The 15,578-nt window shown below is 38.9% G+C and overlaps 1 protein-coding gene across 2 annotated transcripts in view; it reads right to left on the bottom strand.

Moving 5' to 3' along the window:
- Positions 1-2,953: 2,953 nt before the first annotated feature.
- Positions 2,954-15,578, bottom strand: part of LOC138864570 (cytoplasmic polyadenylation element-binding protein-like) — a 13,062-nt gene continuing 437 nt past the window's right edge. Inside the window, exons 2-14 of one of the 2 annotated variants that reach the window (XM_070132320.1) lie at positions 10,285-10,438; positions 10,111-10,193; positions 9,829-9,954; positions 9,606-9,742; positions 8,758-8,878; positions 8,383-8,617; positions 8,014-8,205; positions 7,435-7,511; positions 6,878-7,033; positions 5,997-6,089; positions 5,621-5,786; positions 4,887-5,014; positions 2,954-4,796 (exon numbers count right to left, since the gene is read on the bottom strand). In XM_070132320.1, the coding sequence (XP_069988421.1) occupies positions 4,587-4,796; positions 4,887-5,014; positions 5,621-5,786; positions 5,997-6,089; positions 6,878-7,033; positions 7,435-7,511; positions 8,014-8,205; positions 8,383-8,617; positions 8,758-8,878; positions 9,606-9,742; positions 9,829-9,954; positions 10,111-10,193; positions 10,285-10,438 (1,878 nt within the window). In that variant the 3' untranslated portion in view covers positions 2,954-4,586. The remainder of the gene's footprint in view (positions 4,797-4,886; positions 5,015-5,620; positions 5,787-5,996; positions 6,090-6,877; positions 7,034-7,434; positions 7,512-8,013; positions 8,206-8,382; positions 8,618-8,757; positions 8,879-9,605; positions 9,743-9,828; positions 9,955-10,110; positions 10,194-10,284; positions 10,439-15,578) is intronic. The other variant, XM_070132321.1, reaches the window with a different exon arrangement.

Genomic DNA, 15,578 nt, shown 5'->3' with positions numbered 1-15,578 from the left:
GTTGATAAAGGGCAAGCCTCAATCCCCAAATGGGGTACAAAATTATTATTGACCATTTTTATTGACATGCGAGGGGAGGGTAAAGAGGTCTACCCCTCAGGGTCCCCATATGGGGTAAGGGCGGAGATCCAAGGCAGGGGAGATCTGCATTGGGCCTCAGTCTGTCTCCTACACCCCCCCACCCCACGACAGTAGGAAACTGGGGGAGAGGGTTAATGGTTAATGGTTAAAATAAATGTGCTAGACATCTAAGGTCATATAGCACTATAGGAAGGTATAGCAAAGGGGATGTCAGGCGATAGTTGCAATGTGTCAACTATCTAGAGGAGTGTTGAAAGGTTGAAGATAGGGGAAAAGGTTATGGTGGTTTAGGCAAGGGAGTTAGATCAAGTGAAGGATATTTATGCGTCTGAGGAAGGAGAACAGGTTGTCAAGGCAGAAGCCGTGGGATTCTGTAAGGATGTCTGATATGTTGGGAGGTCGGCGAAGGGAGGATAGGTGTGGAAAAGCAGAGGTACGTGCTGTATTAAAGCGTGGACAGGACAAGAGAATGTGTGGAACAAAGAGGGACGTTACATAGAGGACCAATGTAAGAGCTATAGCTTATGAGTGATATCGCATATGGTACGTATTGGGGAATCTGGGGGAGAAGGAGCTAGGGTGTGTGAAGGAGTGGTATTAGGAGGTAGGGAATTTGGGGAAGGGTATTGTTATGACATGAGTTATTCTCGTGTGTATCCGGGAGGGAGTGCAAAAGATAGAGGGGATGGAACGAGGGAGAATGTGCCTATAGTTGGGGTTGAAGGGGATGTGTTGTCTTGGGAGGGATTAGGAGGAAGGGGTGTAGGGGTGCTGTGAGTAAGAGGGGGTGGATATCAGGAGGATGGGTATCGGAGGTGGACGGAATTGAGGGGGTTAGGTTGTGTTGAGAGGGAGTAGGAGGAAGGGGTGTAGGGGGAATATTAGTAGGAGGGGTATGTATATCGGCAGCCACTTCAAGTGTGGAAGGAGCATGAGTTATGGGATCGTGTGTCTTAAGCATATAACTTGTCATCCATTGTTTCTGCAATGAAGTTGGTTGGAGAGTTTTGTGGGATAAAGGTTTTCTTATGAGGGAGGGAAGAGGAGACTGGTGTCTTAGGAATAAAGGTAAAGGTAGGTGGAGGTGACTGTGCTGTAGGGGAAGAAGGGTTAGAACGTTTAGTCTGTCTACTACGGGTAGTGCAGGGAGGGAGAGGGGTTGGTGTTGGGGCTGTAGTTGAGATTGGGGTGTCTGGGTTTAGAGTGGCAAAGGAATTGGTCTGAGGGATGTAGAATGTAGAAGTGGAAATGGGGACATCTTGGGGTTGAGCGAACAAGGTTACTAGAGTATGTAGTATGAGAGAAACCTTGTCGACGTGCTTCGTCTGGCTTCACGTAAAGTGAGACCATTTTTGTATCTGATAGTTGCTACCTCAGATTCAAACTTGTAAGTGGGACAGCCTCTATAAAATACATTATGGGGGCCGCCGCAGTTTGATCGGTTATAACCAGGTTGGGCACATATGGGGCATCGGTCTGTGGAACGGCAACAGTTTTGACATTGACGGGGAGGGGGTTGGTATGGTCGAACAGGGAGGGACTGTCCATCGGTGTAGATACGGAAGGTGATTTTGGCAAGGATTGGATGAGGTTCTGCAGGAATGGGGTTGCCAGAATGATCAGTTAAATTTGATAGTGCTATAGATTGTTTCTGATCTGACTGTTACAAGACGGGAGCGATCGTGTCTGGTATAGAAAGGGACTCTGCCCACTTGTTTTTGGAGACATTGTTGAAAGAGAAGTGTTGCCTGAGTAGGGGATTGTAGAAGGGATCGCGAAAAATCGGTCCCATTTAACTGGGCTAAACAGTATTTAAGATATCTGTAGGGTTAGTGGTGGTGGATGGTCGGGGACGTGTGGAAGAGGGAGTATTACAGAATGGTGAATTAAGCTGCAAGATGAAAGTTGCGGGGGTAGAGTTGATGAATTTGAGGAAGTTGGGTGGATAGGAATGTCTTCTGGAGATTGATTTTCTGCTTGGGTGGGTAATGCACTAGTAGGCATTGAGGAGTGGGTAGTAGTTTATGTTCGGAGTCATGGTCAAAGGAGAGCCTGGGGCCGGCGAGTCGGTGGGGCTATTTGATGAAAGGACAAGCCTCATTACCCCTAATAAGGGCATTACATCTTCATTACTGGCCATGGGAAGCCTTGACTCTGTAAAATAAACAGTCCATTCCCAAGTGCCCTGTACGGGGGTAAGGGCTAGACAACTAAATCGGGAGTACCATGCCCAGGGTTCCCGCAGGCCGTTCAAGGACTGGCACAAGCTCAGCCTTTCATCCTTTCAGCACGGCTCTTACACCTTAGGACGTAGATAGTAGAAGGGATTGGAGAAGACGGAAACAAAAAGCTGGAGGGGGAAAAGACCATGCAAAATTAGTCCAGTCGAGGGCTGAGGCCCTAGACGGGAGATTCCTGCATTGGGTCTCAGTCTCCATCTCGTAAGACCCCCCATGATGACAACAGGCAAGGGATTGGGGGTATAGCCTGGGTAGATGATTCAGTCAAGTATGAAACATGTGTAGAGGGAAGGTGGTGTACTAACAGTGGTCGGAGCCGTGGTCAAAGGGAAGTCTAAAGAGGTTAGATTCAGAGAGGGTAGTTGATAAAGGGGCAAGCCTCAATGACCCTAAATAGGGTACAAAATCTTCAATATTGACCATCGTAAGCTTGACATGCGAGGGGAGGGTAAAGACGTCTACCCCTCAGGGTCCCCATAAGGGGTAAGGGCTGAGGTCTAAGGCAGGGGAGATCTGCATTGGGCCTCAGTCTGTCTCTGGGTAATTTATTCCTTGTACTTGTCTAACTTTTCAGTATGCTTTTTGATAATTTGTAAACTTGATATACTGAATTAAAGGATAAAGAAACTTAATTTCCTTGAATATATTCTTATACAAAAGTAACAAAATGAAATTTGATTAACAGAACGTGTACTTCAAAAAATATACATATTTAGGAAACCACAAATTATCACATGATCTTAATACTGTGAAATTGTGTAAACTTCCTTGCATCTTCACAGTAAACTTTTACTGCTTAATCAGGCAATTCCAAAAAGAGAGATCCTTCAACAAGCCAAGTCATCAACAAAATTAACCTTCCATAGTAGTAAAAGTTACATGTTTAGCAACATGTTATACAATTCCCATGTAAATTAAAAAGCAACAATTCACCTAGATACCAGTCCATTTTTCTAATGATTAACTCACGTAAATTAGTGACCTTCATCCATATGTAAAATGACCACTTTTGATAAAGTAAATGTTTCTATTATCAATATCTAAAAATTCAAACCACAAGACGTAGGCAATGATGGATTTAAACTCAAAACGATCACTTTAATGTTTTGGCAAGCCTGCCAAAGGTAGGAATTCCTTCCCTCCAAAAACCCAACCTATTAGAAAATTAAGTAAAAGTTAGTAGTACTGTGCAAAAAAAGTAAACTAACAAGAAGACACCCTCACCTTCCTACTAGGCAATTATTTCGTAACCAAACATTAAAATGGTCACCCACTGCACGGAGGCCCAACTGCTCCAGCGGATTACAAATTATGAGCGATTTAAAAATCTACGACAATCACCAAGTCATGATACACAAACAAAAGACAACTGATTACTTTCCCTACTAGAGGAAGGCAGGAAACAAAGCACTCTTATAGGGCTTGGACTCAGTTTCCTTCACGCCCCCACCTTTTAAAAAAGAATGCGAGGACAAAACACTTCTTGGGGGAAATTCATTCCTTTGCAGTTAAGACCTTGGGGAGGTGAAAGTCAATTTAAGATAGAAAACCTGGACCAAACTCAATGCTATTGTCAATGGGCCCATCAAAATATTTGTAAATTCCATAAAAATAAGACTAAATGTAAACTAGTTCTCTAAAACTGGCCCACATACAAAAAGAGAATCCTATGTTTAAATAAGCAGAATTCGAAACTTGAAAATTTCTTACCATGGCATGGAACACCAACTAAAAACCTAATGGATACTTTCTCCTTTGCTTTTGTGACCGACACAAATAAAAACAAAAAAAAATATAAAAGTGCTTAGGTGTGCTGCACTAAAAATGGCAAGTTCCATCTTAAAATAATATGAAGCTGACTGGCTTCTTCCATACAGCTTTCAGCATGATATATTAAAAACACTTGTGTTATTAATAGTATTTTAGGCAGTAATAAAACCACATTTTGCAAGCCAATAAAAGCTGATGGAATCCTATTCAACCTACTATGAAAGCCCTCTTCATAGAGTATCATAATGACAATCACACAGTAAAACATTAAACCAACACCACAATCAACCTGATATATGGCAATAGGTCAACCACCTCAAGTCCATACAAAAATTTCACACCTTAGTCATGGTACAGTCTCTTAAAACACACACCTCTACACCACAAAATATACACCCCTTTCATTAACCTCTCAATGTATGAGTGGACATGACCATGAATACATAAATCGCCAAATATTTTTAACTAAAATTAGGTGGTATCAGAATACAAAGTTTAAATAACTCGGCTAAGAGTGGTTTGTGTGCGGAGCTTGGAGTTCCTCATGAGAGGCTTGTGGCCGCCATGGGCATCCATTGGGTGAGTGAGCTGCCAACATGATCGACAGAAATACTTGAAGCAATTCTCATCTCGACAGAAATATGGTCCTTGCTGCATCTGACAGAGCTGACAGAGAGAGTCAGCCAGATATGGATCCACCTGTACCTGAAATAGGAAGTTAGTGTTAGTATCAAATTTTTAATCAACACCAATCAATTTATACAATATGGAATAAAATGAACATTTACCAGTTACCTTCTTGGTAAATTTGGGTGTTTTTATCTCAATGAATGCTGCCCTCACTGCCTTCCTGTATGACTGCACATTGTTAAAGGTGACTCTGCCAGACCCAATTGGGTATTTGTGCTTGTCTGTATCTATTCCTGTAAGAGAGGATAGCTATTCTTATTGGTTTTATTTCTAAGCAAAACAAAACAGATGTGACAGTAGCATATTTCCATTTATTATATATTTGTAAGCCATTCTCCACTGTTTAGTCTACCACTAATAGTGTTTTAGAACAAACTTCCCTCACACACAAATACACTTTAGAAGTACACTATATTGATGACACCCACTCAATTTTCCCAACTTTCTAAATTCTAATTTCCTTTTCTATGACAAGTTGATGACAGTGCATATACAGGTATGGAGTGAATTCTCATGTACTGAGCAATGCCTTGTCAGCAACTATGGCTTCTTATTTAAAGACTATCTTTGGCCACCCTCTGTTCTCCCAAACTTTAGCCACTGATCTTATCCTATTGAAGCCATATATCTTCTCCCTCCCCATAATTTTCCTTCTATGCACACATTTCCCCACATCATCTCAAAAGGTGGAGTTGTCCTCAATGTACACAACCTCTATTTTCCAAAATGCTTTCATTTGTGAAACTCGCTTTCAGCATTCTCTACTGCCATTTCGAGAGTATGCTTATTTACACACGAAAACTCTACCACACGTATCTTTAGTCCGAAATACAATGTACCTGAATACACAACTCCTCCAAACAGGTCATTCATGATGTTAGCCAATCCTTCTGCACTCAACATTCCATGCAGTGCACCAACAAACACAGTTTTTGCAGGATCCAACTGATATGATGGACAGCGGACATAGTTGCTATCACTGATCACCCATGGAATTATCTGCACCTGTTTAAGAGAAAAAAGAAATGAAATTAACATTAACTTTTGTTGAAGAAGATTCCCAGATTTCCATCAAGGCCTTTCCAGGTAAAAACAGTTATCTATACTTAGATAATCCATCACAAAAAATAAATGAACTGGTTTACAATCACAAAGTAAAGTTCTTATAGGTTATCTAAAGACATGTATGATCTGAGCGCCCTTTAAAAATCTTACCTCCTTCTGACGAATTCGTCTTGAAGAAATCTTGTAGTAATAGTTCCCACCAATGCTAAAATCTTGGCTACAAGAGGACAGTAGAGATTTCACCTGTAAATCATCAAATTTGCTAAGAAACCAGACAAGGTAGAATCAAAATCATTTGAACTAGAAATTGAACATATCACATTCCTGTAATATGAAGTAGTAATATGCAGTTACAACTAACATCTTGCTTTAAAAGTCATTGACAAAATGCACTTGCAAGAGACCCTCTTCTATGAAAATTTGCCCGAAATTTTTTTAAACATGGATTTTGGATACTTTCAGGCGAGCTTTTATTCTTAAGCACCTCATTAATTTTCTGTATCTAAAAGCATCCAGACATTGTCACTTGGGAAATGCTCATTCATATATATACACAGTATATATACATATCTTTACATCCTGCATGCACGCACACTCCAGGATGATGGCCTATCAAAGTGATGGCTTGATCTCTCTCACTGGAGTCACAGTATCACATCATGCACAGTTGAGCTTCCTCCAAGTTGTGCCTTTTAAACAGTTGTTCCTTTATTTGGCCTTTAAAAGTAGGCTGAAAGCCTCATTTTAGCCTCAGTATTAGGTATAAGCAAGCTCTTAAACATACATACATTACATACAAACTTACATTACATACATACATGCATTACATATATATATCTTTTAGAGTAGGTACTCAAGTAAGCCTAATGCCAGGATTTAGGGCAACATCTGCTCAGCAAAATGCCTGGATACAAGGGTTAAGAAAGCTTTGGGCCAAGAATAATAGTGCATAAAATCAAAATTTCATAATCATATAAAAAGGCAGTCATCTTCAAATACAAATACAAAAAAAATACTAATGGTAAACTGACCTGCTTTTCATGTTCAAAGAGGATGTACACATATCCACGTGGTGGGTTTGCAGAGTTCTCTTTACCAGGCCACTCCACTTGGATATTACCAAAATGTAAAAAGGTCTGTTTCAAAGCTGCTTCTGTGACATCCCAGGGAACACCACCCAAAAACACCTGCAGATTCCAAAGCATATGAATAATAATGAAAGGATGCAAGGTATTAGTTACTGCCACAAAGCCAGATGGCCAGGGGAATATTTAGTTTTCTGATGTATTAACTTGTATGTAGCTCTTATGTACAAATATGGAAGCAAAGAAAGCAAAAAAAAAAAATTATATATATATATATATATATATATATATATATATATATATATATATATATATATATATATATATATATATATATATATAAAATAAAATAAATCAGATAAGTAAAATGGTAATCTAAACAATCCTGACATATACAAGATTGTGAAATGTTGTTCATAACAAAAGAGCAAAACTAGCATGGGCAAAATTTCTTTACCCAAAGAAAGACACCAACTGCTTTCAAATAGCGAGATTTCACTTGCCTTACAGGAGTATATGGGATTTTTGTGTACTCTTGTTGGTAGCTGTCCACTCCATGTACAGGTTGCATCACACACAGCTTTTATAAATTGTCAAAAGATCTTGCAGGTTAATGACATTAATAAATCATTACACAATAGAAGATTAAACTTTGTAAAAGCCCTTCACAAAAATGACAGACAACTTTTGTCAATTTTCTTTAAGACAGCCATTCCACACCCCCAGCTATTATGACCTAAGAAACAAGCCATATTCAGCTTTGTCAAAAGTTACACCAAGGTACTCTCAGATCTGTTCTTATTTGACAATCAGATCAGTGCTAGGAAAAGGGTCACATTTGCCTACATGTGACTGCATGTACCTGCGAGATCTGCAGCACTATCAATCTTTTAAATATTACCAATATTGTTGAAGTATTTACAGCCACATACAACTTTTCAACAGTTATGTTTTTTTTGTTTTTTTTTATCAACAGTAGGTGTAAAAATTAAGTTTTGATAAACTATTTCTCTGAATGTAAGAGGCTCTAAATGCATTAAAATGTTAATACCAAAGAACAACTTGAAGGCAACAGACCCTACCTGCAGCATTCCTGTGCATCTTGGCCGCCTTTTCAATAGAGTAAGGGTCTGTTGGGTTGGCCAACAAGCTAGCAAGAGGCCCTGGTGCTCTCGACTCCCCACTCAACAGACTGGTCCCATCCATCAAGCCCGGAAATAACTGGGATGTTAACCAAGCATTCTGAAGCTGAGCTAAGCTTGTCAAGTCTACACCTAGACAAAATGAAATTTACAAGAAATAAGTGGGTTTTATTCTTTACACAAAAATGTAACAAAAGCAGAATTACAGATGTCTTCAAAACCGTTTAATTCATTATTAAAGGGTTCTTTAAAATACAATTTTGTGAGGGGATAGAGAAGAAAAAGGAAAGGAAAGAGGAAGACACTAACCTTGTGGTACCTGTGACAAAGCATTTTGTGGGTTGATGCTGGAATTGTTATTAAAGTTTGCTTGCAGCTGGCTTACATTACCCACTTGGTGTTGTTGTTGTAGATTAAACAGTGCAGCATTTGGCAACAGCTGCTGCTGGTTTACATTAAGAAGTGGACCTTGACGAGTTACACTGACTGCTGGGTGATTTCCTTGATTGTTAGCACTAGCATTGGCACCAAGGTTAAGCGAGCTCTGAAATAATATACTTTTCCTAAATATCCCTTACAAACACTACTCAAATTCAAACCATAACATGTTCAAAAGTAATCAAGCAAGGTAACTAATGTACACCATGTATATAAACAAACACCAAAACAGATAAGAACACAAACCACGAGATCAGCAATGGCTGTAATATCACCAGCTTTGTTTGCGCTCACTTCATGAGGAAAAGCAGCAGAGTCCTGGCACCCCATCAAGATTGCATCTTCCAAGGTTGGGCTACCAGGTTCACTAAAAAAATAAAATAAAATTCATGGGTTTTATCACACATTAAATTTGGAAGGGTAATCATTTTATTTCATAAACAGTGGACATGGCTTGTACGCACATGCAATCCCTGGCGGTATGTGGTTAAGTCTAGCTCAAAAAGTGGGGAAATGATCACCATAATGGCAATAGGTAATTAAAAGATAAAATGTGATTACAAGCTAATACATAGTATTTGAACTTGGATTGCCTTTCTAGCCATGCCAAAAAAAAAAAAAAAAAAAAAAAAAGCAGTGGAAGAAATACAGGCCTAATCCCCCCTATTTTCCAAAATAGGAGGATTAGTCTGGGAAACTATAACAATAAAAAAAATTTTCTTTGGAATAGGAATGGGTGAAATGGGGGACTCGAAATTGATCTTTTGTAAATATATCTTAAATCCCATTCAATAAAATTAAAGTGTTAGAAGTCTTTTCAAAGGGTCTTTTACTACTAGAAAAGAAATCCAAGGGCTTAAAATAGCTGAAAATAGTCTCCATTCTTCAGTATGGTTATTTAGTACACTATATATAAAAAAGATCAAAAAGGAGGGAGGGAGGGAGGGAGGGAGGGGGGGAGAGAGAGAGAGAGAGAGAGAGAGAGAGAGAGAGAGAGAGAGAGAGAGAGAGAGGGAGAGAGAGAGAGAGAGAGAGAGAGAGAGAGAGAGAGAGAGAGAGAGAGAGAGAGAGAGAGAGAGAGAGAGAGGTCTTGCCTAGCAGTGGAAGCTCTCATCCTGTGTGCAATGCTTGTTGGTCCTGGCGAGTAATTAAAGGAGTGTCGTGAAACACTTGAACCACTTGAATGTGGGCTATCATCCATGTAGCTGAAGACATTATTGCGCCCACACACCTGAAAATTACAGAACATTAAGTAACTGAATAAAAAAATAAAAAATAAATAAAATAAAAAATCTATTGCAGAGTAAAAGATCAAACCTGTGAGGTAGTGCGAGGAGTGAGTGGAGTGTGTGGCGAAGTGGAGCTATCTGAGCTGTAGCTGTAGCTCTGAGCAAGAAGACGACTTAGAGGTATGCTTGGATCTACAGCAGCATTGCCAGTCTGCTAATTATACCATAATACCTTAGAGACAACTAAGTTAATACAGTCCTCTAATATAACAACTAATAAGTTCAAATTAGATTATTCCAAGATGACTTCAATTTATCAATTTTTCAAGATTGAGATTTAGACAAGTGATCTAATTTTTGAAATTCTTACCTGACCATTCTTTTTAGGCCCAACTGGCCCTAGGTCTCCCACACTTGCTTCTGTTCCATTCATTAACTCAGTCAACATGGCATCTGAAAATAGGTAGGCCATCAAACATTCAAGAATGACATTCACAGTCAATATGAATCCATAATAACTTTAAAGTGATAAAGACATACGAACCAATGGAATTCTTGTGAGCATTTTCTGATGAGAGATTTCGGAGATCTAGGGAGTTGTTGAGGAAGGAATTGATACGCATGATTGCTTCTAAGTTGTTTTCATCCTGTTCTACACCACTTAAGTTAAGGGACCCATATAGGTCTGTAAGATCATTCTGCAAAAAAATAAAGCTCCTCCTCAGTATGTAACTGATTAGTGACTTTCTAAAAGGTACAATGCCATTAACTTACTAGAATGTATGAGCAACTAAATTTGAAGTCACATTAGGAATGAGATTTTCTTTTTGATTCACTTAGGAACCTGCTACTTAACCTTTACACATGATACAAAAATGTAAAACAAGAAAATAAAACAATCCACAGGCTGATGCAAGAACTTCTATCACAAGAATAAGCATAAGGAGATCCAAAGGGCAAAACAAAGAATGAAGGAAGCCATGCAAGACTTAAATGTGAACCAGCATACATTATTGCCTAAAAAGAATAAGCAACAGCTCTCACATCTGCAAATAAATATCAATCTTTTCTACTCAACCGAGTCAAAATTTTGAGCAGATAGGAGTCAGCATTTTATAAACCTGTACACACTGTACATTCTATTAGCCCTTTGGATCTGGATGACGAGATTACCCCATCATGAAAAAATAGAGCTAAGTTACGGGAGACGCCCCAATCCCGTATTGAAAAAAAATGTGGCCAAGGGGCATGTGATGCCGCCTTCCCATCATGGGATTCAACCTCCCTTTCTGAGAGCACACTTGACATTTCAACCCTAGTAACCTTGGTGCAAACAAGTGACAATGACATTGTGTGCCGGCTGCGACTATGGGTATGGTGATTTTGTGCTGAAATTTTATGGAAGTATTAAAAATATTTTGGATTATGTGGAAGTGTTCCCATTGTGGAAGTGAATGCAGAATAGACTACAAAAGAAAAGACCCATTGCAATAAGTCTTGTGCTAAGGGGGGTAAAATTACAGTGGATAACAATCAGGAATTGAGTAAAAAAAAAAAAAATATGGAATGGTTACCTTTACGTAAACTGAGACTTTTCATCTATCCTTTCTATTGTTGCCATGACAAATTTAGGCTCTTTCATATAATTAGAATTTTTACCCGCGTTTTCTCTAAATGTCACATTTTCTGTGCACCATTTTCTACCGTGACATCACTTCCGATTAGTAATTATTGTAACCATTTTTTTTATCATTTCTAATAACATTTCCTCTAATTGTTTAATAGTTTTACATCATAAGTGTTTTTTTATGTAATCTAGTTACTTTATGATTATTAATATAGTTATTATAAACTTTATTCATAGTTAACAATGTAATAACTGTACTGCCTCTTTACATTGTTTGCCTCCCATGTCGGAACAATACACAATGTTAATTGGTTCAACACTTTCCGGTGAGCCTTAACCATGGCTAGTCCAAGTGATTTCTGTGTGGAGTGTGACATGGGGTAAGTTAAAATAATTGAATCTAAATATTAATTATTTATTAAGCAATTTTATTAACAAATAAATATATATAATTTCTTTAATGAGAGACAAATAGTGTTTTATATGATTTTTTATGGTAGGTACGGGCACTTCTTTGAAAAATACTCAGATCCCGCCCTCTTGCTTGATCTTTGCAGTTCACATGGCCTAATTTTAAGCCAGTTTAAGTGCCTTAAATGTGGCGGCGAATGCCGCATTGTTATTAATATTCATTCATTCAGGTGTGACAAAACAAAAAATTAATAAGAGGAAAGTTAGATGCAATTTCAAAAAATCACTTTTTAAGAACACCTGGTTTGATAATAGTAAGCTCGAGTTTGAAACTAACTTAAAATTTGTCAATTTGTATTTGAGAGAGAGGTTTTCGTACGCATCTGCAAGGAGCAAATTTAATTTACCGAACAAGACTATTTGCGATTGGGCGAGCTTCTGCCGGGAGGTTCTCATTTTTTGGTATTTTGAAAATCAATCCGACAAAATTGGTGGGTCAGGAAATTATCGAGATTGATGAATCAAAATTTGGAAAAAGAAAATATAATGTTGGTAGAGTAACAGAAGGTCAATGGGTTTTTGGAGGAGTATGCCGCAGTAGTGGTAAAAATTTTCTCGTACCCGTGGAGACCCCTGACACACTCTTTGCTTAACATAATAAAGGAGCAGATCCACCCAGGAGCAACGGTCATTAGTGATTGTTGGAAGGCATACAACTGTCTTGAGGAACTGAACGATTCATACAATTTGGTTGACCCCAAGAGTAAAGCGCACACCAATACGATCGAGCGTAATGGAGGGAGGCAAAATCAAAAGTGCCCACTTCGGCAGGACGAAGTACCACTTCGCCGGGTACTTGGCTAAGGCCATGTTCCAAATCATATACCCGGCAGAGAACAAAAGGCTCCACCAGTTCCTCCTCGCCGCTGCTTGTTTGTACCCTCCACACTGACAGTATGTGTTGTTTATTTTTTAAATAATTTTTTAATAAATTGACATCGTGCGGATAAGCAGGGGGTGGGATAATTGTATGTGTTATGTTTTTGTTATTTTGGATTGCATGATAACATAAATAAAAAAAATTATAAATATCGGATATCGACTTTTTATGCATTGCGTGTTTCGCTTGTTAACTTTGGCGGTATTTCATTCGCTGTCCGTCGGACAAAGTTTGTTTCGTCTTTCGGATTATACGGCCTTTCTATTGTTATCGGAACAAATTTATGATAGTATTTCATATAATTCAAGTTTTTATTGATGTTTAAGTGTTATTTATTTTATCTCAACATTTACAGATTGTTATAGAGATCGTGCATCCCCCCCCCACCCCCAATGGAGCTTCGTGAACTCGCTTTCTCCCCTTCATCCCTCCCCCCCTCAGGAAATTAGTCTGCGAGGACCCTTTCCCCCCTTGGGAGGGGGGAAGGGACCCCCCCTCCATTTGGAACTTAGTCCCTGGGAGGGTGTGTCGGGCTCGGTAACAATTAACACACATACATATATACATATACATATATATATGTATGTATATTCAATCTACACATGTGTGTGTAAAATATACATTGCATATTTTTATTCATAAAGGGGTAATGGTGCCCAAGGCATTAATGTGTTAAATATTATAAGCGTAATGTTTAAAAGTGCATAGTCTATAAGTGTTTCATACCCGCGGATACTTAACCTAAAGATGGGTTGAATTACCGTAGGGTTTTTTAAAGTTGGCACGTCATGTCTGACTAAGTTTCAAAGAAGGCAAGTGAGCACGTCAAACTTTCATTATCACATTTGAAGTGTTTTTGGTGATTGTTGCATGCTATTTTGTCGTATAAATATCTTATTATAGCCTATTTTACCATGTTTCCACACGGATATACTTCATGCCATCACCTGATGTTGGGACTTATAACATCAACATTGTCGGCTGCTATCGCGACGGAAATGATCATGAGATTCTTTCTCATCACAAGAGAATAAATCTGATGATATAAATATTATCTAGGAAGTCCCGATTGTCATAATCGAAAAATTAACCCTAGGGGGCATAAGAAAAAGCACGGTGTGCCTTTTCCCCGAACGATTTTTAAAAGCACCTGGTTTGACAAATCAAAACTGGACGTGGAAATGAACTTGATTTATTTCTGCGTAAAGGATTCACATTTTAACAAATTAGAAATTAATCAAAACTTAGTGATAATTCCATTAATGTTTGGTCTAGTTTCTGTAGGGGAGTGCTGATCTCTTGATGCACAAGAAATATTGCACTGACTGGGGGCCCAGGAAAACTGTAGAAATTGACGAGAGTAAATTCGGTAAGAGGAAGTACAATGTAGGAAGAGTGAAGGCCAATGGGTGTTTGGTAGATTCTGCCAAGAAAAAAAAGAAAGAAAAAAGTCCTTTTCTTCATATCCGTTGAAAAATGGGACTGACTCTAATAACAATCATTAGAGCCTATGTGAGACCCGGGACAACCCTAATTTCAGACTGTTCGAAAGCATGTGACAGTCTGAACGAAGAGGGCTTCAATCACCTCAAAGTTAATCACTTATAATTTTGTTGATGCCAAAACTGGTGCCTATACTAATAACATTTAGAGGAAATGGAGGGATGCAAAACACTCCCCCAATTTGGCCGCTGGAAAGCACATTTTGTTGGGTATATCGCGAGGGTGATTTTTTAAAAAGCCCACCTGAGGCAAATAAGCGACTGCAACATTACCTGCTTGCTAATGCCGGGACTTAAAGTTTGACACCTCTTACAGATGATGACACTAACGTTGTTTAAATGGTAATTTCTTTCGACATTTACAGGTTGATAACATCATGCCATCCCACCCACTACCTAAGGCCATGTTGGAGCTTCGTGAACTCGTTTATACCCCTTACTCCTCCACCCCTTTGGAACTTTTGCGTTCTCTGGTGACAATTAGGGCATCTCCCGACATGACACGACACCAAAAGCTGTTTTGTGATAGGCAAGAGACCTCTAAGCTCCGCCCATTTCTGTGACGTAATGGGAATGGTCACGGTTGATGAACGACGGGTTATTTTTCCGACAGGTACACAGTATTTTGGAATCTGATATCCAAGATGTCGTTTGATATCTTATGGCGGGAAGTGCCGTTATAGATATCCAATTGGAGTACAAATATGCATGAAATATCCAAAGTAGGTGAAATGTATCTGGCAACTTGATAAATAATTACCGCCTGCAGGATTCCTGTCCCATGAAAGGTGTCACATTTCCTGTAACCGCTGGAAAGATGGTATTAAGTCTCTACGAGGATGCGTAGCTATCAGTAAGAATTACCAAAGACAGAATCTGAGCGGTGATATTCAGGATATATTTTCATCCTTTAGCGGTGAATATGAGGCCGCAACAGCTTACACTAAGTTGAATCCAATTCTATTTCTTCTGCTCATCAAGATGGTGGCGTCCATTTCCCTCAATCTCTATGCGTCGCTACAAATAACCTATACCCCCAAAAAAACATCTGCGATTGGATATCTACCCTCTTTGGGTGTGTCACAACAGCTCTTATTATTAAGTATATAGATCTATACCCTTGCAATGTAAATGGAAAAGAAAGTTTAAATAACATTCGTTTTAGCTATTGTTTGTCTTGCGCTAAATAAATAAATTATTCAATTAACCCTAAAGAGAGGTTTCCGACTCGGATGCAAGGAGAACGATCGGTTTTCGTCCCCAACTCTCTTCATGTTATTTCACTAAATTTCTCATTTCACACGAAACAACAACAAACAAAATGTGATTTATACGAAGGTAAATAAGTATATATAATG

This window comes from Penaeus vannamei, chromosome 17 (genome assembly GCF_042767895.1).
Source record: "Penaeus vannamei isolate JL-2024 chromosome 17, ASM4276789v1, whole genome shotgun sequence".
Taxonomy (NCBI): Eukaryota; Metazoa; Arthropoda; class Malacostraca; order Decapoda; family Penaeidae; genus Penaeus; species Penaeus vannamei.
Note: the sequence above shows the minus strand (reverse complement) of the source record. Positions and strands in the feature narration are given on the sequence as shown.